At 46.4% G+C, this 25,704-nt stretch overlaps 1 protein-coding gene across 4 annotated transcripts in view; it reads right to left on the bottom strand.

Annotated features, from left to right (window-relative positions):
• Nucleotides 1-335: 335 nt before the first annotated feature.
• The window catches only part of B3galt5 (Beta-1,3-galactosyltransferase 5), a 46,440-nt gene continuing 21,071 nt past the window's right edge, over nucleotides 336-25,704 (bottom strand). For 3 of the 4 annotated variants that reach the window (XM_063270406.1, XM_017597929.3, XM_017597928.3), the window contains exons 2-3: nucleotides 6,358-6,539; nucleotides 339-5,254 (exon numbers count right to left, since the gene is read on the bottom strand). In XM_063270406.1, the coding sequence (XP_063126476.1) occupies nucleotides 4,328-5,254 (927 nt within the window). In that variant the 5' untranslated portion in view covers nucleotides 6,358-6,539 and the 3' untranslated portion in view covers nucleotides 339-4,327. Of the gene's footprint in view, nucleotides 5,255-6,357; nucleotides 6,540-25,704 lie in introns of those variants that run through there. The other variant, NM_001105887.3, reaches the window with a different exon arrangement.

Here is a 25,704-nt window from a genome sequence, read left to right as displayed (position 1 = left end):
AGAGAAAAATTCCACAGGATAATTGACTACTAATGTCTGGATTTATAATGACCAATAGCACCCCACCACCGCCACTCCTCAGACACTGACTGCTCCGAAGCCCTCCAAACTGTAGTTTTATGGCTTTGACCCTCCCCCATGATAGAAACAAAAAGTCCTCGTATCTTTCAAAGATAAGGATCTTCAGCAATACTTTTCTAGGCATACAAAAATCAAAGCCAAATTTAAAAAAAAAAACAAAAAACAAAAAAGTTTTTCTGTTTTTCCAGACACAAACATCAGTGGAAAAAAGAAAAGATAGCACAACTTAAGCCATACATGACCGCCCACATACATTATGCTGCTTGTAACTTAATTTTTATTAAAGATAAATATCATTAACAAATCACAAACGCGTACACCCGCTCCCAAAACACAGTATCAGCGCCTGTAGAACCTCCTCCACATACAGGCAAGTGACAATTCCAAACTCCAGTGACATAGACATTGAATTTTTTATCCTTTAGGAAATCAAATTTGACCACAAAGTGTCCACAGCTTCGGATGAGTCGTTTGCAGTCATGGAAGGCATTTTTTTTAATGTGAAATGAATCAGCTCTCCTCCTCTGATAGTTCCCTGAAGCAGCTTCTGGGCTCCCCTCTGTGTGGGACAGAGGGGTGGTACTGGATGACATCCAGGGCAGGGTAATGTGAGAAGGGTCCAATCCAGTGTGCGCATCACCCTGAGCATCTGGTTTAGCTTCATTTCTGTTACCATGACAAAGTCAACTTGGGGGAGAGAGGGTTTATTTGGCTCACAAGTCCAGGTTGTGGTGTGCTATTGCAGGGAGGTCAAGGCAGGAACATGAAGTAGATGGGCACACCACAGGCCTGACAGACAGAGAGGTAAACACGGATCCTTGCTGGCCCTCGGCTGGCTTTCTCCTCTCATACTATTTAGTATACCCTGCCTAGGGAATAGTGTCGCCCACAGTGGACTGAGTCTTCCTACATCAACTAATAATGAAGAAATAATTTCTCATTAAAATTCTCTTCCAGAGTTAACAGTTAAAACTACCCATAGCATAGCATCTGAACAGCATGTACCAGCCTCTGATCTCCTAGACCCCTGCAGGAGGTAGTAAAATGCAAAACAACTCAACCAGGGCTGGAGAAGCACAGTAGGGGGGGCCCTGATAAGCATTAGGGCTCCATCCCCAGCACCAAAAACCACAAAACAATACCACAGAAAAAGCAGGTATATGACATTTGGCCACAAAAATCCATTTTCTATTTCTATTTAAAAGTGTTACACCTGGTAATTAGAAAATACTATTTTTAGTGGACTTAAAACCTTGTGTTAATATGCTTCACTGTAACTTGCTCGTGTCAGGCTCACACAGCCCTTCTTGGGTGGTTTCACCCCTCACCTCCAGGAACAATCTAAGGCCATCTCTGAGGATGGTATCCTGGGAGTTAGGTTAACAGGTGGGAAACTAGACAGACCTGGGGCAAGCCCAACGAATTTCTATTGAATTCCCAACCAAATGAAAGCATTTTGCAAATAATCCTGAGAGGGTTTTTTTCCTACTATACCTGTGCCAGTGTTCACACACCTGTCCTAGTGTTCACACACCTGTGCCAGTGTTCACACACCTGTCCTAGTGTTCACACACCTGTCCTAGTGTTCACACACCTGCCCTAGTGTTCACACACCTGTGCCAGTGTTCACACACCTGTCCTAGTGTTCACACACCTGTCCTAGTGTTCACACACCTGTGCCAGTGTTCACACACCTGTCCTAGTGTTCACACACCTGTCCTAGTGTTCACACACCTGTCCTAGTGTTCACACACCTGCCCTAGTGTTCACACACCTGTGCCAGTGTTCCCTCACAAGGATTTGCATCATGGAAAGCAATGCAGAAATAAAAATAAGCAAAGAGCCTCAGAGGTCAGTGTCTGAAGGAGCCTTGGCAAATATTTTTGTTTACATTTTACTTATGTTTTTGCATGCGCGTGTGCAGGCATATATGTGCCACCGTGGGCTTGTAAAGATCAATTCTCTCCTCTACCATATAAACCTCAAGGACTGAACTCAATATACCAGACTTAGCCGCGCATGACCTCGTGATAAGGCTAGTCTAAATGGGGGGGGGTTGTGAGAACTGCATGGATACCCCCCAAGGCCAAGTCACAGGAAACCATGTAGACCAACACTGAAGACAACACCCAGGACAGAGGTGGCAGCATGCAGGCAAAGTAAGATACTGGTAACTCCTGGGGTAGCACCAGCCCCAAGCTTCTGAGAGAAGCAAGCACATGGGAAAGGATGTTGATGGTGCACCAAGGGGGAAGGCCAAGTACTGTGTCTGGGCCATGTCTCAGCCACTGGGTGAGTCATGAGGTCACCTCAGCTGCCTCTGCTGAAAACCAATCTGGTTGTAAGAATGAAGAATGGCCACTTGTGAAGGATGCTGTTGTCTTCAACAAAACAGCAAGTGCGGACACAGGTGACCACACCTGCTTAGGCTCCAGGGCGCTGTGCATATACTAAAAAAACCTATACCCAACCATCTTCTCAGCACTGGATGCTCGAACTCCCGCTCACTCGGGTCTGTTGTCTGGAGACCCAGCCTTAACCTCATTCATGATGTGTGGGTACAAAGAGAAATATGGCTAATGAATGAGTAAAAGGACGGTGCATGGAGGCTGGTGCCAGCTCTCCCACCCTTTAGACAGCAACACCACCACATTACAAACTTTGGCTTCCCCCTCTGTCAAAGAAGATGTGGCTGGGTTTGGTTTTGACGGTGTATGTAATCCACAGTACACACCCAGGAGCAAATACCCTTTCTCTTTACATGGTTCAGAATTTCATATATTCTCAATAAGGGTCCAGAACATGATGCTGCATGATTTTGAAGAATGCCACAGACAGAAGAATTTCCTCTAGAAGTTGTGGAAGAGATTCGTAGGAGAGACAGGAACAAGTATGGAAATGAGGCCCTCTAGGCAGCTTCCAGCTTCCTCCACCCTAACAGTGTTTGCTGCAACTGTCAAGTTTTCCTGAGTTCAGGTGAGAGCATATTCCAACATTGACAACAACATAGCCACATGAAGCCTTTGCTCCAAGCTCATAGTAAAATCTAGAAAAGTAAAAAGCTGTGGGAAAGCAATAATTCCTGCAATACAGAGCAAGATTACATGTCTGGTGACTGTGGCTGAATGGTCAAAAGCCCTGTTTTTACCCAGCTCTGAAAACCTTCAGGGGTCGGGACACCAAACAGGAATAAATTCCAAATGGCAACACTCAGTATGTCTATGACTAACTACATGATAAATTCAGGGCAAAGAGCCAAAGTTAGGAAAGACCCTAGACTGGGGCTACTCCCATGCTCTGTATCTCTGGAGCTTAGACACAGCCCAGAGCCCAGGAAAGCTCCCAGATACTCATTCAGACTATCCCTATACCTGGCTGCCCTTGAGTTTGAACTTAGAGGTCTGAAGTACCCCAGGGCTACAAATGGTCACTTATAGTACATGCATAGCAGAGTCGGCTCAGTGGAGACATCGTGGGATGTCAGCAGTGTGGTCAGTCTCTATCGCAAGACTCAGCAGTGGCTTCTCAGCCTGACTTTTATGGTCGTATGAACCAGTTTCCTTCTAACATGGATGTGAGCCACAGAGGCTGCAGGCATGTGTGTCTCCTAAAATCCTACTGAGGACACTTTGGGTACCAAGTGGTTAATCTGTGTTAACTCAGAACCCAGCTACATCATTCGAGCGATGGGCAAGGCCTGAGAAAGCTGGTTCATCCCAGTCTTAACATTCAAAAAGTAGAAGGGATTGGGAAGCGAGGGGCAGGAGACTGAAGGATGCTACTTAGCTTCCCCCACCACCACCTTCTCCCAAGGCATGGGACACACAGTTGAGGACCGACCACCAACTGAATCCCGATACCACTTGATTCTCATTCCTGCTCTGTCTGCAGGCTGTGAGTTTTGAACGAGTAAGTGACTCTGGCTGCTGGTTTTTAAACTACAAAATGGGGATGATCATATCCAGGGCTTCTTCCTGTGTATGCCGAGCCCTGATACGGGTGGATTAAGGGCATGTCTCAAGCATCGAGGGCATACTGCAAAGGCCTGAACAAAACAAGATCTGTTATTGCTCTGGGTGCCACGTCGTTCCTCAGCTTTTGTGTTTATCCTTTCTCCTGTGGCACTGAGGACTCCTCATCCTCTCTCTACCCGAGACAGTTCCCAGCAAGACCCAGTATCCCAGGTCTTCCCAAAACCATCACCAAAGGTTATCAGAAGTTTGTCCTAGGTGCCACCAGGCTCCCCTCAGACCGCAGGACAGTCCTCGTCTTTCGAGGTCTCCAGTGCCTGCCAGTAAGTGAGCAGGTCCTGGGGCTTCATAAAATGGCACGCCACAATTTTCTGAAAGCGGCACACAGAGAAGCGTAAACCACCGGGGAAGAAGGTCTGCTTGGTGTGGAGCTCCTCAGGTCGGATCTTCAGCTTGGCCAGGCAGAGCCCAACAAACACATCCTCCAGCTTGATGAATGGAACGCTCTCTGAGACATTGTATACTTGGATCGCCACGTCGCTGGAAAAGACATAACCAGTACCAGAGCAAAACGGTGGGTACCTGTCCCAGGGGTACTCGAACTTACTGACAAACCACTTGTTGAACTTCTGCCTGATGGGAAAGTCGTGGGGCTTTATGTAGCCTGTGAAGAACCTGGTTGTTTTGTTTTTCTTTAGCAGCAGTTCGGTCAGATAGCCAACATTCACAAACATGTCTGAGTCCGTTTTCATCACATAAGCGGTCTGAGGGCAAAAGTGGTAGACCCATTCCATACCCATCATGGTCTTCAGGGTCAAGTTGAAATAGGCGTCCTTGAAATCCTTCTGGATGATGTCACGGTGCTGCTCGCTCTCCAGGGCTGTAGCGTCCATGTCCTCCGTGCTGTCTGAGGACCCCAGAAGGAAGAAGGTCCTCACGGGTTGGCCCTGCACCGATGTCTCTCTACCCCACGTCTTGCGGATGGCCATGCGAGCCGCCAGCTGCTTGTGGGATGACGTCACCAGCAGCACCAGGAAAGGCGGCTTCTGCTTGCAGTCTATCTCCGGAAGCTGAAGGAACTTCCCGTGACTTTTCTTGAAGACAAAGGGGAGTTCTTGGAAAGACTCCATGCTGAAGTACAAGCAGAGCGCACCCATCGTGAGAACGGAAGCATAAAGGAGCCTCGTCTTCATGTGGGCCATCTGAAAGAACCAAGACAAACAGCCAGGCCTGAGGAGTGTCGGAGTAGACTAATACGAACTGGAACACGTAGACTAAAAATTTTAAAGTTTACCAAGAAAGTTCCCAATAATAAGGAAAAATAAATGTTTAAGGAAATAGAATTGTGAGTCGGTGCAAACATCACACGTTATATATGGGTGCAGAATTATATCAAACCTTATACATACACAATTTAAAAAATGAACTATTTAAAAAAAAAATACCGAGCTGATGTGCCAGGTAGTTGAGATACAGGAAGAGATGCACAATTTAGTAAACTCCAGAATCTTTCAGAACAGAAATGGAGGCCATGCCTCAATAGTGAGACACAAAGGTCCGCCTAATACATTGGCTCACAGCACCACATGCAGGATTCTAGACACCGGGCCAGTTCTGGGGACAGCCAGTCCCTCAGTGATGGACATTCAGACTCCATGACAAAAAATGACACAAAGTAGCTAGACAGCCCACCAGTCTAGAGGCCGTGCATTCTGGGTGTAAGCACAGGACTAACACAGACTTCTCTGTGCTCAAAAAGCAAATCTTAAGAATTTGGGTTTCCCGCCAGGCTCAGGGGCTTGAGCTCCTACAGCTGACTGTGTAGTTATAGAAGAGAGCAGAGCCCTTTACGAGGGGGCCCAGCTACAAGAAATGAGTTTGTGGGGATGGGCGTTCCGTTTATGGCACCGTCCACTATGTGTCCTCTCTCTGCCTCTGGACCACAAGATGTGAGCTAGCAACCCCACACTCCTGCTTCCATAACTACAAGCTACTCCCAATGATGTGTATGTCTTCCTATCGCAATGGAGAATAACTCCAAATCACGATCCAAAATAAGTCCTTCCTCTGTCGCAGATTCTCATCTGGTGCTCAATCACGGCGATGAGAAAAGTCGTGAGCACAGAGCCACGTCCAAGTTTATGATTTGCATAATTGCCTTGACACTCTAGAAACCTGTGAAGGTTTTAAGGTTACTCTTTAAACCCTCCAACCCGGTTTTCTTTCATCATCTGCCCACTCCTTTCTCAGTAGGTTTGGGAACAGCTATGTTAGTGCAGTAATACTGAGAAAGAAAGGCACTTACCTTTGCCAGGTAAGAGCTCAGGTCTGTCCAGAGGGCTAAGCCACAGGGTAGAAGCCAAGAGGAAATGAATTCCTTTTGAAGAGCAGCCGGGGAGGGTGAGCGAGGTTCCACCCTACCTTCTCAGACAACCTTTTGGACTCAGTTTGTCTACCAAAAATGATGGTTGTGTCTCTTGGGAATAACTTAAAGAAAAAAAAAAGAGTTCAAGTTGTTCACTCTTTACTAGAGAATTTGACACTTCCCCCTCTGGGTGTGACCTTGAGCAAGTGTTTGAGCTGCAATCCTAGCCTCCGTTTCGTCTCTTCTAAAATGGGTACAACCAAGACAACATAAAGTCAACTATGTGAGTAACCTGCCTGCAACAATGAATATCTGAGAATCTCCCCTTGAGCCTCACAGGTGAAGACAGGACCTGTGTCAGTTTGAATGAGAATGGCTTCCATCAGCCTATATTTCTGAATATTTTGTCGTCAGTTGATGTAACTGTTTGGGAAGGATTGGGGGTGTGGCCTTGTTGAAGGAGGTGTGTCACTGAGGTTGAGCTTTATGGCTTTAAGGGCCTGTGCTCTTCCCAGGGTGCTCTCTTTCTGCCTCGTAATAATGGATCTAGACGTGAACTCTAAGCTGTTGCAACCACCATGTCTTTGCTCTGCTGACTCGAACCCTCGGAAACAATAAGCTCCAGTGAATGAGTATGAGTTCCTTTGCTCACGGTGTTCTGTCACAGCAAGAGAAAGGTAACCCAGAAGTTGGTACCAGGAGTGCAATAAAGCTAGACAAGCCTGACCTTGCTGGGTTCTGGAGGAAGGTAGAAGTCAATGGGACTTTGGACTGAGAAAGTTTTTGAACACTGAAAGCTGAGCTTAATGGGCCATCCTTGTAGGGGTATGGAGGACAGTTCTGTGGACTATGGCGGTCTACCTCAACAGGTTTCAGAGGAGAACAATATTAGTAACCCAGGTAGAGACCATTTTTGCAATGTTTTGGCAAAGAATGTGGCTGATTTCTGCCCTTGTCATAAGAATCTGCCTGACTGGCAGATTTTATCCAATTAAAGTTGAAGATCAAGGGATTGATTTCACTGGCAGAGGAGATTCTAAAACAGCTTAATACTAATACTGACTTTGCTACATGGTTATTTATAATTACTCCTATGCAAATGCACAAATGCAAAATGCACCTCTGAGGAGAAAAAGAACACGGGGAATTTAAGGTTGGAGTCAAGGCTTGTGTCTTAGTTAGGGTTTTACTGCTGTGAACAGACACCATGACTGTCATCTGAAGGCTGCTAGCAGAATACTGATTTCCAGATGTGAGATGATGTCATTATGCAGGTACAAGATAGAATGAGGCCTGTCATTGGATGAGAAGGATGGGCAGGAGAAAAGTTTGAGGAAAGAAGAGGAGACTGGAACAGGAAGTCAGGAGAAGCCATGGAGAGAACATGGAGGCTGACGTTAAGATTCCACTCTGTGTATTTATAGGTTATTATGAATATTCTTAAGGGGTTGGTGTGTAGTATAGGGCTTTGTATGTTTAGGTGGACAATTTATTTTATCAATTGGATCAGAGGTTATTATGTTGTATCTTCTTTCATGTGGCGATTTAAGTTTAAGAGAGTTTATGGTGGTAGAGACATTGGGCCACCGTGGAATTGAGATGTATATTTCTGGCATGGTGGCAGCCTTCCTTGGTAACTGGATGGGTAGAGAGATTGTTGCCAGGCTCAGAGAGAGGCCATCAGCAGTGTGATATGGGATGGAGCAAAGCGGGTGAGACGCTTTGCTGACTGAGATGAAGATGTCTATCAGATATTTTAGGGCACTGCGGTGCTGGATCTAGTGGGGGTAAAAGACAGTTATTAATTTTTATAATTTTACAGCAACATCCAGGCAGCTAGGGTGAGGGTCTTAAGCCTAGCCACAGTGACGCACCTATTCAAACAAGGCCACACTTCCTAATAGGGCCACTCCCTATGCTGAGGATATACAAACCATCACATTCTACTCCCTGACCCCCATAGACTCATAAGTCTATGGGGCCACACCTAAACATACCATAATGCAAATACATTTAGTCCAACTTCCAGAGTCCCCATAGTCTATAGCAGTCTCAACAATGTTAAAAGTCCAAAGTTCAAAGTCTCTTCAGAGATTCATCCAATCACTTTACTGTAATCCCCAAAGCAAGACAGGAAAACAGCTGGACACATTCCTAACTCTGCATCTCCATGTCTGATGTCAAATTCCTCTTCAGATCTGCAACTCCCTTTTCATCTTTGTTGACTACAACAAACTTCTTTCTCCTGGACTTGTTCCACTCCCTGTTAGCAGCTTTCCTCAGCAGACACCACACTGCTCTGACATCTCCAACATCTTGGGGTCTCCAAGGCACCTTCAATTTTACAGCTTCTTGTTTCACTCATGATCTTCTGGGCTCCTCCAAAGCACTGTTGTCACTTCTCCAGCTCTGCCCTCTGTAGCACTCTAAGCTCAGGTTGATCCACTCCACTGCCACTGCTGTTCTTGGTGGTCATACATGGTACTGGCATCTCTAATACACTAGGGTCTTCCTCTGCAGCTAGGCTTCTCCAATAGCCTCCCATAAGCTCTCCTCATGGTGTCAAGTCTTTGTATGACTCCTTCAGTCCTGAGCCATCAACTACAACTGAGGCTGTACCTTCACCAATGGCCTTCCATGGCCTCTCACAGTTCCAAGCCTCATGACCCCTTCACGCCTTCAAAAACCAGTACCACTTGGGTGACTCTTAAAACCTTACCAAGTACAGCTGTAGCATGAGGTATAACTTTGGCTATCTCTGGAACACAGCTTCTTTGTGCTCTCAGAAAACACTTCCCAGAAGATTTGACCTCAGTTCCTAATCACCACTAATTTCTTAGCTCCAGCTAGCCAGCATCAATTGTCCCAGTAGTCCCTTCTATTCTGGACTCTAAAGTCAGAGCCACATGACTGAAGCTGCTGAGTTCTGCTAGTTGCAGGAGCTGGAACATGGCCCCCTTGTTCTATTACTAGCTTTGTTTTCTTACTCCCTCCTAAGCTTGGCTGTCCTGGAACTTGCTCTGTAGACTGACCTTGAACTCAGAGATCTGCACGGCTGTCTCCTAAACACTGGGATTAAAGATGTGGTCCACCAAGCCTGGATTTAAGTTTTTATTCAACTAGAGCTTGCTCTGTTCTAGGCTGGCCTTGAACTCAGAGATCTGCTTGTTTTTGCCTCCTGGAATTAAAAGCTTGTACTATCATGCCTGGATCTAAATTTAGCTAGGTAGGATCTTGCTCCAAAGTCACTACTGTCTTAACTCAATCTGATATCGTTGAACACAGGATTCAGTTCCATTTCACTTCCTGGTGCCCCTTTCATACTTGAACCATATGTTTTCTCAGCTTTCTATGCCTGTTCAAAACGTTCTTCATGAGACTTAACCAGAGAACACAGTCTATGGATGATGGGCATTTCTGAGACTTCCTTTGTCAATGCAATCCATTTGAGTCTCTTCACCTTAGTGTCAAAGCATATTCTTCAGACAAGGGCAAAGAGTAGCCACATTCTTCACCAAAATACCACAAAAACAGTCTCTAGCCCACATACTGAAATTCTCCACTGAAACCTCTTGGGCCTGGTCCACACAATTCAAATCACTTTCAGTAACAAAATCTTCCATATTCCTACTAGGATAGTCTGTTAAGCCCCACTTAAAACATTCCATGGCTTTCCAAATCCAAAGTCCCCAAATCAACATTCTTCCTAACAAAAGCATGGTCAGGCCTATCACAGCAATACCCCACTCTTGGTACCAACTTCTGTCTTAGGGTTTTACTGCTGTGAGCATGACAGCATCCAGGCAGGCATGGTGCAGGAGAAGCTACACACAGAGAGCGTAGAGAGCTGTGTGTTTCAGGGAGCAGAGCTGGAAGGGAAGAGACAGCCAAACTCAATGACATTGGATACAGAACCACAGGATGTAGACTTGGCCGTGCTTAGTCTCAGTCCTGCCTTCTATCCAATACTTGTTAACTATGACCTTTGCTCCCTTTTGGAATGGAGATATATATTCTTTGCCATTGCATGTTGGAAGTACCTAATATGGTTTTTATTAGATTTTATATGTGGTGTTAGTAAAGAGATTGCCTCACCTCAAAGGAGACTTTAGACTTTTAAACTCTATTAAGATTGTGAAAGACTATGGGGACTTGAGTTGAACCAAATCCATTTTTCAGTATTGGTGTGGCTACAAACCTATGGGGTCTGAGAGTAGACTATAGCATTTTGAATAGGAATGGCTCAGAGGACCTGATTTCCGTTCCTAGTACCCACATCAGCAGCTCACAACTACCTGTAACTCCAGCTCCAGGGAATGTGACACCCTCTTCTGGCATGTGTGGAGGTCAGACAAGAACTTGCTGGGAGCCCAGTTCTCTCCTGCCATGTGGATACATGTCTCATGTCATTATGCTTGATGACAGATACCTTTACCCCTGAGGTGCCTTTTCTCTAGACACTTCACAAAGACTGAAATTCTAGGGACAAACACTCCACTCACTCACTGCATACATAGATAGCAAATGGCAGCCCATAGGCAAAGCAGAGGCCACACCTAGTGTTAACACTCCCTGGGTTTCCTGTTCCCATAAGGCGTTTTTCCTATCTACAATAGAATTACGAAGAAGCTATATCCAAAGTTACACCCTCAGTATTCCATGTGCAGAGTAAATATTTGTACCTTGAATTGTGAGAACCAGGCACCTCCCTCTCAGAAATTAGAGTTTGAAAGATACTAGAACCATCAAGAACATAGATTAGGACAGCATTTTTCTGGAAGGGCAGTGCACCCATAGATTGCAACTCCAAGCTTCTAGTAGACGGAAACAGGATGTCACTATGTGTGGTGTCAACCAAATGTGGGCACTAAGGCAGAAGTGAGTAGCTGACCTCAGGCCACTTAATCTTTAAGCTCTGCAACCTAAAAAGATCCATTCTGCTGGGTGGACTGGAGAGGAGTGACTAAGGACGAGAGGCCAGTACACAGAAGGGAAATGAATTCATGGGTCATCACCATTTGAAGCCAGAGAAGAACTACAGCTCCCCCAGTGAATCCAACCCCAGTGTTACCAGGCAAGACTGAGACACCCTTTCTCAGGAAAAGACTTTTCCATGATTTGCAAGGAAGGCAGTCATCAGGCCCCACTGGCAGACGCCATGCAGGAGGAACTGCAAAAGTCAACTGAGCTTCCTGGAGATGGTCCACCATTTTGCACTACTGTGATGGACGTACCTTGAGAGGCATAGCCTTGGTAGCTTCATCTCCTGATTGCCTCTTACTGCTGCTGAGCCTTCCCAAGTTTGTCATTTCTGTGTTCCTCATATACATTGTGATTGGGTATGGGGAGATCCTCACTACCTATAATCTGGTATGATTGCTTCCTGGGAGACCCAAAAATAAACCCACACACCTATAGACACTAGGTGTTCTTTTACAAAGAAGCCAAAACCATACAATGGAAGAGGAAAAGCATCTTCAACAAATGGTGCTTTGTCTACCTGTAGACAAATGCAAATAAATTCATATTTATCACCCTGCACAAAACTTGAGTGTCAGTGTATCGAAGACCTCACCATAAAACCAGATACACCTAATATAATAGAACAGATAGTGGGGAATAGCCTTGAACTCATTGGTACATGAGACAATTTCCTGAACAGAATACCAAAGGTTCAGACCCTAAGATCAACAGTTGACAAATGGGATCTCATGAAACTGCAAAGCGTCTGTAAGGTAAAGGATACTGTCAACAGGACAAAACTGCAATCTACAGATTGGAAAAATAGCTTCACCAACCTACATCTGACAGAGGGCTAATATCCAAAAAAATGTAAAGAACTCAAGAAGTCAGACACCAACAACCCACATAAGCCAATTTGAAAATGGATGTATTGGACACAATTCTCTAGAGTCACAGAATTTATGGAATGCCTCTATATGCTAAGGGAATTTATTGGAATGGCATACAATCTGCAATCCAATTAACCTAATAATGGGTAACTGTGAGTGGGAAATCCAAGAACCTAGTGGTTTCTCAGATCCACGAGACTAGGTGTTTCAGCTGGCCTTTCTGTGTAAGCTGGAATCCTGAAGAACTAGGTTTCAACAGATGTGCTGGCCAGTAAGTATAAACGGGCAAAGACTATGGGGACTTAAGTTGAACCAAATCCATTTTTTCAGTATTGGTGTGGCTACAAACCTATGGGGTCTGAGAGTGGACTATAGCATTTTGAATAGGAATGGCTCAGAGGACCTGATTTCCGTTCCTAGTACCCACATCAGCAGCTCACAACTACCTATAACTCCAGCTCCAGGGACCCTCTTCTGGCATGTGTGGAGGTCAGACAAGAACTTGCTGGGAGCCCAGTTCTCTCCTGCCATGTGGATACATGTCTCATGTCATTATGCTTGATGACAGGTACCTTTACCCCTGAGGTGCCTTTTCTCTAGACACTTCACAAAGACTTCCAGGCAGCTAGGAAGAGGGTCTTAAAGCCCACACTCACAGGGCCCCACCTATTCCAACAAGACCACACCTCCTAATAGTGCCATTCCCTGGGCCAAGCAAATACAAACCATCATGATACGGAAGCCGAGGCTCCCTCCACATCTTATTGGGTCTCAGGGTCCCAGGGGAACATGGAGGCCAAACGTCCTTTTACAGGAGTGATTTGTTATTAGTTATTAGGGTCATTGGTGCCGTGGGGGAAAGCACAGCAAGGGGATCTGAGAGGAGTTCACGCCTGTATGGCCGAGAGGGGGTAACTTTGGTAGAGCCATCGGTCCCCAGGAGATTGATCCTCAACCCACTGAAAGCCTGTGTCCACCTGCGTTGTTCACCTAAATCACCCTGCCAAAGGTCACAATAGCCTGCTCCAGGTCAGAAAAGACCACAGGAGCAACCATAGTCTATTCTCACCTAATCTATCAAGAATATTGCCCAAGATGCTGGGGCGGTAGCTCAGCTGGTAATGCACCCGCTAAGCAAACACAAGAGCCTGAGTTGGGTCCCTAAACCCCATTTAAAAAGCTCTATGATGGCTTCTGGTCTGGCATCTAATGCCTATAACTAAGTGCCCTTTACTGAAAGAACAAGCTGACAAACATCTTATCCAAGAAAGCTGGCACAAGAACATGGTTGGTGCAGGCTCAAGAAGCAAGAAACAGACCCATACAAAGGTTAGATCTACACACACAGAGACACTGAAAAAAATTGAATAGCCACCATTGTGCTGGCTAGTTTAGTGTCAAATTGACACAAACTAGAGTTATCTGAAGGGCGGGAACTTCAACTGAGAAAATGCCTGTATAAGATCTGGTTTGGGGGCCATTTTCTTAACTAGTGATTAATGGAAGAGGGCCCAACCCATGAGCTGGTGGTCCTGGGATCTGTAGGAAAGCAGGCAGAGCAAGCCAGGGGGAGCAGGCCAGTAAGCAGCACCCCTCCATGGTCTCTGCACCAGCTCCCGCCTCCAGGCTCCTGACGGGCTTGAGTACCACGTGATGAACTGTCCAATGGAACTGAGTGAAATGAAGGCTCATCACAGCAATAGGAAACCTGACTGAGGCATTTATTTAAAAGGATGTATTGAGAACGAATACCCAGAAGCCTCAGTGCCCATGAAATGCCACCATCACTGGTTGTGGTGGTTCAAATGAGAATGCCCCTCCTTGGTTCAAAGATTTGAATGCTTGGTCACTAGTAGGTAGCACTATTTGAGAGAGATTAGGAGATGTGACTTTGTTGAAGTAGGTGTGGCCTTGTTGGAGGAAGTGTATCTAGGGGTGGGCTTTAGGGTTTCAAAAGCCCAAGGGGGTAGGGGGTGCAGGAGAGGTGGTTCAGTGGTTAAGAGCACTGACTGCTCTTCCAGACGTCCTGAGTTCAATTCCCAGCCACCACATGGTGGCTCACAACCATCTGTAATGGGATCTGATGCCCTCTTCTGGTGTGTCTGAGGACAGCTACTACAGTGTACTCATATATAAAATAAATAAATAAATCTTACACACACACACACACACACACACACACACACACAAAAGCCCAAGCCGGCTCCAGTGTCTCTCTTCCTGTCACCTGTGAATAGCATATAGACCTCTTAGCTACCACATCTGCCTGTGTGCCATCATGACCAGCCATGAGGATCACGGACCAAAACTCTGAAACTACAAGTCAGCCCCAAAACAAATGCTTTCTTTTGTAAGAGTTGCTGTGGTCACAGTGTCTCTTCCCAGCAAAAGAACATTGACTAAGACAATGAGTCATGAGAAAAATAAAACGCTCGCTAATCGTGATTGGGACGTGCAGTGGCATCCACACTGACCAGGAATGAGAAGAATCGCATGCTCAAACCCTCCAGTGGGTATAAATTGCAAGAAATGCTTCATTAAGAGAGTCCCACCTACTTTGGCAGCGTCCACCCAAGGGGCACACACATGTCATGACGCAGCAAGCATCTCCTGATCCTAGTCAACAGAAATCGGTGCTTACGGACACCGAGAGACATGGCCCCGGAGCATTCATAGCAGCATGGCTCATAGCTGCCAGAAATACCTCTGCATTCCAAATGAGAGGGAAACCACTAGAAAGTTTAATTTAAAAAAAAAAAAGAGCCTAGAACAAAGAATTTGCTACCTTGGGGCAGATGTAGATGCACAGCCAAGGAAAAGCCTCACAGCCCCAGATCTGGACCTTGGGGTAAAGGCAGAGCCATGTAGTTCTACATCATAAGAACATGATTGAACACACACACACACATACTTATATATACATACACACACATAGACACATATATACATACATATACATACACGCATACATACATATACACACAGACACATATACATATACAAACACATGCATACATACATACACATACACACACACACATAGGCAGACACATACACACACACACATACATACATATACACATACAGGCACACACATATACATAGACATACATACACGTACACACATTCACACATAGACACATATACACACACATACATATATACACGCATATATGCACATAGACACATACATAAATATATGTCTACACACATAAAACGTACAAACACAGATACACACACACACACACAGAGAAGGAGGGAGGGAAGCACGGAGGGAGGGAGGGCTGGAGCGCCTGGGCTGACAGGAGAAAGCTGTTTGCAAGTGCCTTCACAGCTGCTCTGGGGTGGGGTGGCCTTGGAAGCTGCTTTCTAATGGGTGCTGATGGCACCATAACTGTTGGGAGTCTGTCATGCCAACAGTGCCGACCTCCAAGGGAAGCTCTGTCCCCTCTAAGGCTTCTCTGGCACTGACAAGCTTTAAAGAGCTGGTCTCTGAGCAGCCATATTGGAAAGATCCATATCTGATCTCACAGTCTGTGAGAAAGGGCGGATTTGGGGACCAGCAGGAATACATTAATACCCAACACAACTGCTGTGAGGAAATATCCATCAACAGAAAGACAGACACGTGAAATGCCACACAGCCACAAAATACAAAAACACCACATGGTAACACAACAGACACTGTGCTGGAGAGAGGGAGAGGGAGAGGGAGAGGGAGAGGGAGAGGGAGAGAGAGAGAGAGAGAGAGAGAGAGAGAGAGAGAGAGAGAGAGAGAGAGAACACCCATGCATGAATGGACCCATTTATCCAAAGCAGAACAAGGAAAACTCTTTTTATGGTAGAGGAAGTCAGAACAGTGATTATCTTTGGTGAGGGATTGTTGACAGGGAGGGACACAAGGAACCTTCTGGAGGGCTGAATACATTCTATTCTTGCTCAGAATCCTGGCTACAAGGATATAATTATGTTAAGATTTATTGGACCAGACAGCTAAGACCTGTGCCTTTTGTTATAAGAGTACACCATGCATGGTGGCTTGATCCAGAAATGCCCCCCATAGGCCCCTGGTTTTGAACACTACACTTGGCCATCAGTTAGTGGTGCTGTTTGGGAAAGTTATGAAACCTTTGGGAGGTGGAGTCTTACTGGAGAAAGTACATCACTGGGGACAGGCTTTATATCCTAGCCTGTTCTCTCTGTCTCTCTCTGTCTGTCTCCCCCACCCTCTCTCCCTCCCTCCCTCTCCCTCTCTCTCCCTCTCTCCCTCCCTCCCTCAACCCCTACCTCCCTCTCCCCTCTCTCCCTCCCTCCCTCAACCCCTACCTCCCTCTCCCCTCTCTCCCTATCTCCCTCCCTGCATCCCTCCCTCTGCTTCATGTCTGAAGATGAGATTTCTAAGCTTCCTGCCCTGCTTTCCTCCTTGCTGCCCTTCCTCCCATGATCGAGTCTTATCCGTTTAGAACGGTAAGCTGAAATAAACTCCTTCTTCCACTTTTAGCCTTGTATTTTATCGTAGCCACAAAAAGCAGCTAACACAGAGTGCTGATACTTTTATCACAATTAGAACTCTCTGAAAACATGGTACCTTCTACAGAACTGTCTGAGTTCAGTTGGTCACAGATTTAATCCCCCATCACCACCACCACACACACACACAACACAGTTCGTGTTCCCACATGTCACAAAACAGGCCTGAGAAAGAAGATGGGGTTTGTTCTTTGATGTTAACATCCAAACCACATATCAGCAGCAGGGAAAGGGCTGGAGGCTGGCAGAACCCTTGATCACGGTGAGTTTGTACAATGACTCTCGTAATATCTCATCAGTTAATGAGTCAGTCGATTACATGCCAAAGCCTATTCCAATTTCCATTATGAATGGGCTGTGAGGCAGCAGACGGAGATACGGGAGTCCCAGGGCACAAACAGAATGGAATAAATCAGGAATGTGGAATTAGAAGGCACTTTACCAGGCTGGTTCAGTTGGCGTAAGCACAAGGGCACGAGTTCTTTCAGAAGAACTCTCCTGAAAGAGAAATCTTCAGAGTTCTTCAGAAGAAATCTGGTCACAGTGGCAGACACTTCTGATTCCAGCACTGGGGAGGTGCAGACAGCAGGTCCCTGGGGCTCTCTGGCTAACCAATCTAACCCATTTGGTGAGTTCCAGGCATGAGAAATGAGACCCAGGTTTGACCTCTGACCTCCACATACACGCACATACACATAGGCCCTCACACATACACAAAAGAAGGCTGTTCCCATCGCAGCTCAATCCCAGAATGGTGTATAGTCCTCCACACCTGGGTCCTGAATCCCTCATCACAGAGGACAGGGTCACTGTGACTCTTCTCACTACACTACGGTAGCACCCACATGTGGTGCCCAGAGATGCCAGCCTGGTTTTGCTCCTTGTGTCTCACCTTCTCATAGGCAGCCTGGGCACTAGCCTTCCTGTCTGTAAGTGGAGGTCTCCATAGGTTAACTGGAAAGTGCAGAAGTCAAGATCCCTGCTCCAAACTCCTTGGTTACATTTCGAAGCCTCATCTCGAGGTCTAAGAACACAGCTGAGGACACCTGCCCCTCAGAGGGCTGTGGCCCTCTCTTAAAAGGCAGTGTGAGCACACATCTGGCCTCCCATGGCTGGGGCAAGGAGTTTCATCCAAAGCCAGCGGGCAGGGCCCAGGCCAGGGAAGTGACACATGGGGATATTTAGTGGAAGCTACTCTAGGGAGCCAATCAGTAGAGATGGGGCATCCATGCTGGCCTGGTGGGTAACAGTACAGTGTGTGGAGGGAAAAGCTGCAGCTGAGGGGGAACCTAGAGAGGCAGTTCCACGTGGCCTTGTAAAGACCAGTCTCAGAACCCACACACCAAAGGAGGTCGAGTAGGAGGTTTCTCCAATTGCTCAGCTGTGGTGGGGAAACACAAAGTGGCTAAAATCGTAGCTGTACCACACCACAGTTCTGAAGGTGAAGTTGCCAAGCAGGGTATCAGCTGCTAGGGGAGGACCTTCTCCTTACCCTGTTTTCACACAGCAGAGACAGAATTCTAATGTTTTTTTTTTGTGTGTTTTGTTTTGTTTTGTTTGTTTTGAGACAGGTTCTTTCTACATAGTCCTGGCTGTCCTGGAACTCACTATGTAGACCAGGCTGGCCTCAGAGATCCACTTGCCTCTCTCTCTGCCTCCCGAGCACTGGGATTAAAGGCATGTGCCACCACACCAAGCTGACCTTCCCTACCCCTATGGGGACAGTGTTTCCTTCAGCAGGACTTCACCCTGCTGAGCTCAGATAGACGTGCTCAACTCCCCATGCCGGTGCTCTGGAGGCTTGGGCTCTCCCTATGAACTAGACGGTAGCCTGGTCTACAGCCGGAATCGCCTCCAAGAGTTACGAGTCACCTCCAATGTGAGTTATGCTGATCCTGAATCTTACTGTGGCAATATGAAAGTAACTGGCAAGCACTTTGTTGACTGAGCCCTGTCTTGTCTGAGCCTTGGCCATGCAGCCACCTTAGCTCTCCTGGTGTGAGTATTCTTAAAGATGTGGCTCCCACAGTCTTCAAGCTGGCTCATCTATACCCCCCATGACTCTCCCTGACTCCAAGCCTTCACACCATTTTTTGAGACCTGGTCACTCCCACACTGTGTGGGTCTTACGTCCCCCATGCTCGCTCACCCCTGCCTCCACTGACGCGCCTGTTTTTCACTGCCAGCGCCTAAGCGAGGCTTTCCTTCATAGGCTATTCATGTCACTAGTGTGTCGCAGCATGGATCTAATTACAGGATTGCATATCATTAATGCTTTGTACAACCCACCTTCCTATTACTGCTAACTCCACAGGCTAAGGATATCATTTATCTGTGTCTTTCACCGTGGCAGACTCTGTCAGGACAGATGATTTCAGCACACAGCAGCCCAAAGGAAAGTTTGGAACCAGTCCATGAGAAGGGAAGAGATTTCTGTCTCCAAATGCTGGATTACACTTCTTGGCTCAAATACGTTTTTCTCACTTGAAAACATATGCAAGGTTTATGTGGGTTCTCACTGTTGGGCAAAATGTTCACTGACTTGGCTACACTTGCTTTATAAACCCTTCTTTCATACGAGACTTTAATGATTTCGGAGAGGTGAGCCTGGTTTACTTCAGAGATGTGGTCCTGTTTGACTCCCTGCTGCTTCTGGGATGCCAGCGGGGTGAGCTGCTGGGTGATTAGAAGCCCAGTGTGCTCCTGAGGCGGGTTCGACACCCAGGTGCTCCAGTGTCTCTGTAGAGCTTCTAGCTTCCCTAAGCAATAGAGAGTGATTACCACGCTACCCGTTTCCTCTTCTTTCTGTTGAAACAGGACTTTTTAAAAAGTGCCAACCAGGGCTGAAAGGGCAGCTCAGTGGTCGAGAGCACTGGCTGCTCCCCCAGAGATCCCAGGTTCAATTCCCAGCACCCACCTGGCAGCTCACAACTGTCTGTAATTCCGGCTCCAAGGGATCCTCCAGTCTCACAGACACACAGGCAAGCAAAACGTCAATGCACATAAAAATAAAAAATGCATTACTTAAAAAAAAAAATAAGGGCTGGAGAGGCGGCTCAGCAGTTAATTGCACTGACTGCTCTTCCAGAGGTCCTGAGTTCAAATCCCAGCAACTACATGGTGGCTCACAACCACCCATAATGAGATCTGATGCCCTCTTCTCATGTATCTGAAGACAGCTACAGTGTACTCATATATAATAAATAAATAAATCTAAAAACATAAGATAAAAAGCACATACCACTAATGACTGATTTTTTTCATAAGTGCTTGGCAGTGAAGGAATTGAGAGTAAAGGCATTCATGTGGCTGCCAGATCAGCACTGAATCCTGAACTCCTCAGGGGAGTGTTTCCTTTTGATGACTTTACTGAACAATGCCAGGTGCGAGTCCTATGGTCTAACAGGGAATGCTTATTTTTTTCTCCCGCTTTAACCAATGCCTGGTCCTGGCTCCTGGCATTTCTCCAAGGCTGTGGCCTAGGAAGAAATTTGGCTAGATCAGCTGGGATCAGTCACTAGTTATCTTTATCCAGAAGTCAAAAGTCCCCAGCTGGCCCCTGGCCAATAGAGACACTGAACAGGACCTTGTCTCCGTATCACTGTTCACAGCCCCTCCAGCCACGACGAGGTCACCCCGTGCAGTGTGAAAATACAAAGATTCTACAAGCGCCCAATATAGATCAGACACAAACCAAAGCAAGGCTGAGATAGTCACCTGGCGTGTGTCAAGGAAGCAACCCAACACTCAAGTACTCTGGCATGCTGCCGAGAAAGCATCTAGAAGGAAAAGCATGAAGCAAAGAAGGGTCTGCCTCAGGATGAATACAGGGCCGCGTACTGTTGGGGTGATCTTCCTTATATTGTTTTGAGGTATGTCTCTGTATCTTCCGTTGTTAATTCTGTACCTGAACTAAGTGCTGGCGGGATTTCGGTATTGTCATTTCTATGGCCCATCATTGCATTTTTCCAGTTTGTTAATGTCCATCCTTCCTCACCTGCCTAAAAGCAACCTAATACGTCAGGTGTTGTCTCACTGCTGATGGGTTGTAATAAAGACCGGATGGCCAATAGATGGGGCAGGAAGTATGAGGGCGGGACTTCCGGGCAGGGAGAGTGATACAGGGAAGGAGAGTAGATTTGGAAGATTCGGAAGCAGACCCAGAAGGGAACACACGGGGACAGGAGCAAAGCTGGGAGGAGATATAAAGCTAGCCACATGGTGGGTCGCAGGCTAGAATAGTTGGATTAAATTTAAATGCTAGCCGGAAGACTGCCCAAGTAAAAGGCCTAAGCCTTAAACTTATTAGAAGTCTCCTTATCTTATTTATACCTCAGGCAAGTCTACAGAAAGCTCCACAATAAAATACACGGTGTAAGAACCAAAGATCTGATTACCAAGTGTGGAAAGAAAACAAACTATATCAGTCAAGACGACTGACTGTAATGGGCCTGAGCAGCAGCATCTGACAGGAGCAAGGGTGCCCTGGAGCCTGAGAGACAGCACCAGACACAATAGGAGCATTACCTTGCACTCTGTGCAGCACAGATTCCTCAGATAGAGGTTAGGCTTGACCATCTCAAAGGAGCCTTCCTCCACCACTTACAGAGTACAATGCTCATCAGTCACCTCAAGCCTAGATCTCTTTGATGCCACTGAATCTTCTGACTAGCTATACTTTGGGCCAATTATCCGACAAAGAAGGGAGCCATGAACTGTTCTCCTTAAAGCTGTCCTTGTGGAGAATGCTTCTGAGGCACAACCACCTTCGTAGGAATGCCTAATTTGATATTTAAAGTGATACAGAAATGTCTCTGTGGCTCAGAATTGTCCTGCCGCCTTCAAGACAAAATGAGAGCTTCATTCCCAGAGAGTATGGGGGAATCCTTGTGTTCCTGCCATGCTCCTACAGATGAGTGAGGGCTAGCGTTTATTAACCTCATACTCTATTTCATGAGCATTTTCTTGTTTAATTACCTCACCAGCCTTTAGATTAGATCTTTTAAAAACGAGAGACTGAGAGACTGGAGAGATGGTTCAGTGATTGCAAAGACTTGCTATGTTTGCAGAGGATCTTGATTTGGTTCTCCAAATAGACATAGCGACTCACAACTGTCCTGTTCCAGGAGATCCAACATTGTCTTCTAGATGCCATCCTCTTCTGCATAAATGTGGTGCCCATACCCACATGCAGGCACTCATACATGTACCATAAAATAAGTTTTTAAAAATGTAAGATAGAGTGTCTCGGTTTGGATTTTACTGGTGTGAGCAGGCACCATGACCAAAGCAAGTCTTACAAAGTCAACATTTAACTGAGGCTGGCTTGCAGGTGCAGAGATTCAGTCCCTTATCGTCAAGGTGGGAACATGGCGGCATCCTGGCAGGCATGGTGCAGGAGAAGCTGAGAGTTCTACATCTTCATCTGCAGGCCTCTAAGAGAAAACTTGTTTCTAAACAGCTAGGACAAGGGTATTAAAGCCCACACCCACAGTGCCAAACAAGGCCACACCTCCAAATAGTACCACTCCCTGGGCCAAGCATGTGCAAACCATCACATTCCACTCCCTGGCACCGATAGGCTTTTTCAAACATATGAGTCTATGAGGGACATACCCTAGTCATAGCATTAAAAAAAAAGTACGGGGGTGGGGATTTAGCTCAGTGGTAGAGCGCTTACCTAGGAAGCGCAAGGCCCTGGGTTCCGTCCCCAGCTCCGAAAAAAAGAACCAAAAAAAAAAAAAAGTACATTAGGTCCAACTTCCAAAATCCCCATAGTCTATAGCAGTCTCAACAATGTTAAAAGTCCAAAGTTCAAGGTCTTTTTAGAGATTCATCCACTCAACTACAATCCCCAAAGCAAGACAGGAAACAAGCTGGACACATTCCTAACTCTGCATCTCCATGTCTGATGTCAAATTCCTCTTCAGATCTGCAACTCCTTTTTCATCTTTGTTGACTGCAACAAACTTCTTTCTCCTGGAATTGTTCCACTCCCTGTTAGCAGCTTTCCTCAGCAGACACCACACTGCTCTGGCATCTCCAACATCTTGGGGTCTCCAAGGCACCTTCAATGTTACAGCTTCTTGTTTCACTCATGATCTTCTGGGCTCCTCCAAAGCACTGTTGTCACTTCCCAGCTCTACCCTCTGTAGCACTCTAAGTTCGGGTTGAACCACTCCATTACTGCTGCTATTCTTGGTAGTCATCCCATGGTACTGGCATCTCCAATATGCTGGGCTCTTCCACTGCAGCTAGACTTCACCAATAGCCTCTCATTCACAGGCTCTTTTTATGTTGCCAAGCCTCAACTCCTTTGCATGACCCCTTCAGTCCTATGCCATCAACTGCAACTGAGACTGCACCTTCACCAATGGCTTTCCCTGGTCTCTTACAGTGCCAACCCTCAGCTGCTCTCTATGACCCCTTCATGCCTTCAAAGTCAGTGACACCTGGGTGACTCTTAAACACTACCACATACAGCTGCAGCACAAGGTACAACCTTGGCTATTTCTGGAACACAGCTTCTTTTTACTCTCAGAAAACACTTCCCAGAAGATTTCACCTCAGTGATGTTGGTCTCTTTCTTCTTAATCACCACTAATTTCTTAGCTCCAGCTAACCAGCATCAATTTTCCCAGTCGTCCCTTCTATTCTGGACTCTAATGCCAGAGACTGAAGCTGACAAATTCTGCTGCTTGCAAGAACTGGAACATGGCCCTCTTGTTCTAATAACTCTAGTACTCAGTTGACCTAAAGGAAGACAGTAGGATAACCCTGGGCTAGCTCCTACTAGGGCTAAGACTAGTGGCTAGAACTAGGCTTAGGGTTAGTATTAGGACTAAGGTCAAGTTAGAGTTAGGATGAAAATTATAGTTGAGATTAGACTTTCAGTTATAGTTTTCTTCCCTCCTCTCCCTTCTCTCTCCCTTCTCCAGCACTAAGCTTAGAGCCAGGACCCTAGCTGGGTTACCCTTAGGCTAGTGTCAGGATGAGAGATGAGCTTAAGGATAGAGATCTATTAGGGATGGAATTAGGTTTAGGTTTGGGGTTCTGAATGGGATTTAATTAAGGATGGATTTGGGATAAGGTGAGTGTTACACTTAAGATTAGGGTTGGGGTTAGGCTTAGGCCTAGTCTCAGATTTGGATATGGTTAGGGTTGCCTCTTAGGTTAGGGCTAGAACTAGGGACATGGTTCAGGTTAAAGTTAGAGTCAGTTTGATTTCTGGTCCTGGATGTCTTCTGTGATGTCAGGATTCATCTGGGGTTTCTGTTCCTTTCTCACTAAGAGTGAGGGTATTTGGACAGCACCCCTGGCAGTCTCTCAATTCAGTTCCTATCATTCACCCACAATTCCTCACTGCCTCTCCTTCACCTACAAGACTATTTCCTTAGCACACTGGCCACCCTGCTTACAGCAGAAAAAAGTTCACAGCCTTCCATAACACTTTGTGCCCAAAAATGTCAATTGAACACCAAAAAGTCAGCCTCTGAAGCCTGCTTTGTTGAGAATGGCTAGGGGTGTTCTTTCTGCAATAGCCCAGTGTCTAAACCTCCTGTGATACATCCCTGAAGACCTAGCTCACGCTCTTACATACAACTTCAGGTCCTCACTTTTTTTTTCAAGACAGGGTTTCTCTGTGGAGTCCTGGCTGTCCTGAAACTGGCTCTGTAGACCAGGCTGGCCTCAAACTCAGAGATCTGCCTGCCTCTGCCTCACAAGTGCTGGGCTTAAAGGCATGGGCCCCCACTGCCTGGCATGTCCCCACTTTTCACTCAAAAACAAAAATTATTCAGCTAGCATTTTCCAATCCTTCAGGAAGAAAAGAACATCATGTGATGATTTCCTTGGAGGAAAGATCATGTAAAAGGAGTTGCCTGTGGTAATTCAGTCTGAAGCTTGTTGAGTCTTTTGACAAGGGTTCCCCTGCCAAGTGTGGCTTTGCCTTAACAAACTGCAGGAAGAAGGAAAAGCTGCAGTCAGTGAGTCCCCCGGGAGATGGGTCAGAGGACAGCAACAAATCAGTCTGGGAACAAAGAGGCAAAGCCAGACCTGCATCAAAGGGTGGCTTCCTTCTCAGAATGGGGACTCAGAAAGGGCAGCAAGGTTATGACAAGATTACACACCAGAGTTTTATAACATACAAGATTTGCCTGCATGTTCACTGATGGCCCTCCCTGCTTGCTGGGCTTGTGGAGGCTTTCGATTGGCCAATGTCCTTTGGTTCTGGCCAGTGGTGAGCAACAGCAGAAATACAAGGGCCAGGAGTCAGGATACCAGACCCCAGGTCCCTATCGGCTTCATCTGACCAAAGGGTTACTCTCTGAGGTGCTCCTCCATCAGATGGCCCCTCGGCACAGCTGCATTTCCCACTTGGTGTTAGGTTCAAAGCCTTCTCCCACCTCTCTGGGGCACCATATGCTCTGTCAACATTGCTGTGCCTGAGTTGTTAGTTGTGGTCACTATACAATCATTCATTCATTGTTCGAATGCTTGGTCCCTAGCTGTTGAAACTGTTTCAGTAAGGATTAGGAACTGTGTCACATGAGGTGGGCCTTGAGGTTCCAAAAGCCCATAACAATCCCAGTCTCTCTCTCTCTCTCTCTCTCTCTCTCTCTCTCTCTCTCTCTCTCTCTCTTTCTCTCTCCTCCCTCTCTCCCTCTCTCTCTCTCTCTCTTCCTCCCTCCCTCCCCCCCTCTCTTTCTATCCATCCATCCATCCATCTCTATTTCTATCTCTCTCTACCTCCAACTTGAGAATAAGATATAATCTCACAGCTACTGCACCATGCCTGCCTGCCTACTGCCATGCTCCCTCACCATAATGGTCATGAACTCACCTTTGAAACTATAAGCAAGCCCTCAATTAAATGCTCTGGTCATGGTACCTCTTCATGGCAATA

Source organism: Rattus norvegicus, chromosome 11, assembly GCF_036323735.1.
Source record: "Rattus norvegicus strain BN/NHsdMcwi chromosome 11, GRCr8, whole genome shotgun sequence".
Taxonomy (NCBI): domain Eukaryota; kingdom Metazoa; phylum Chordata; class Mammalia; order Rodentia; family Muridae; genus Rattus; species Rattus norvegicus.
Note: the sequence above shows the minus strand (reverse complement) of the source record. Positions and strands in the feature narration are given on the sequence as shown.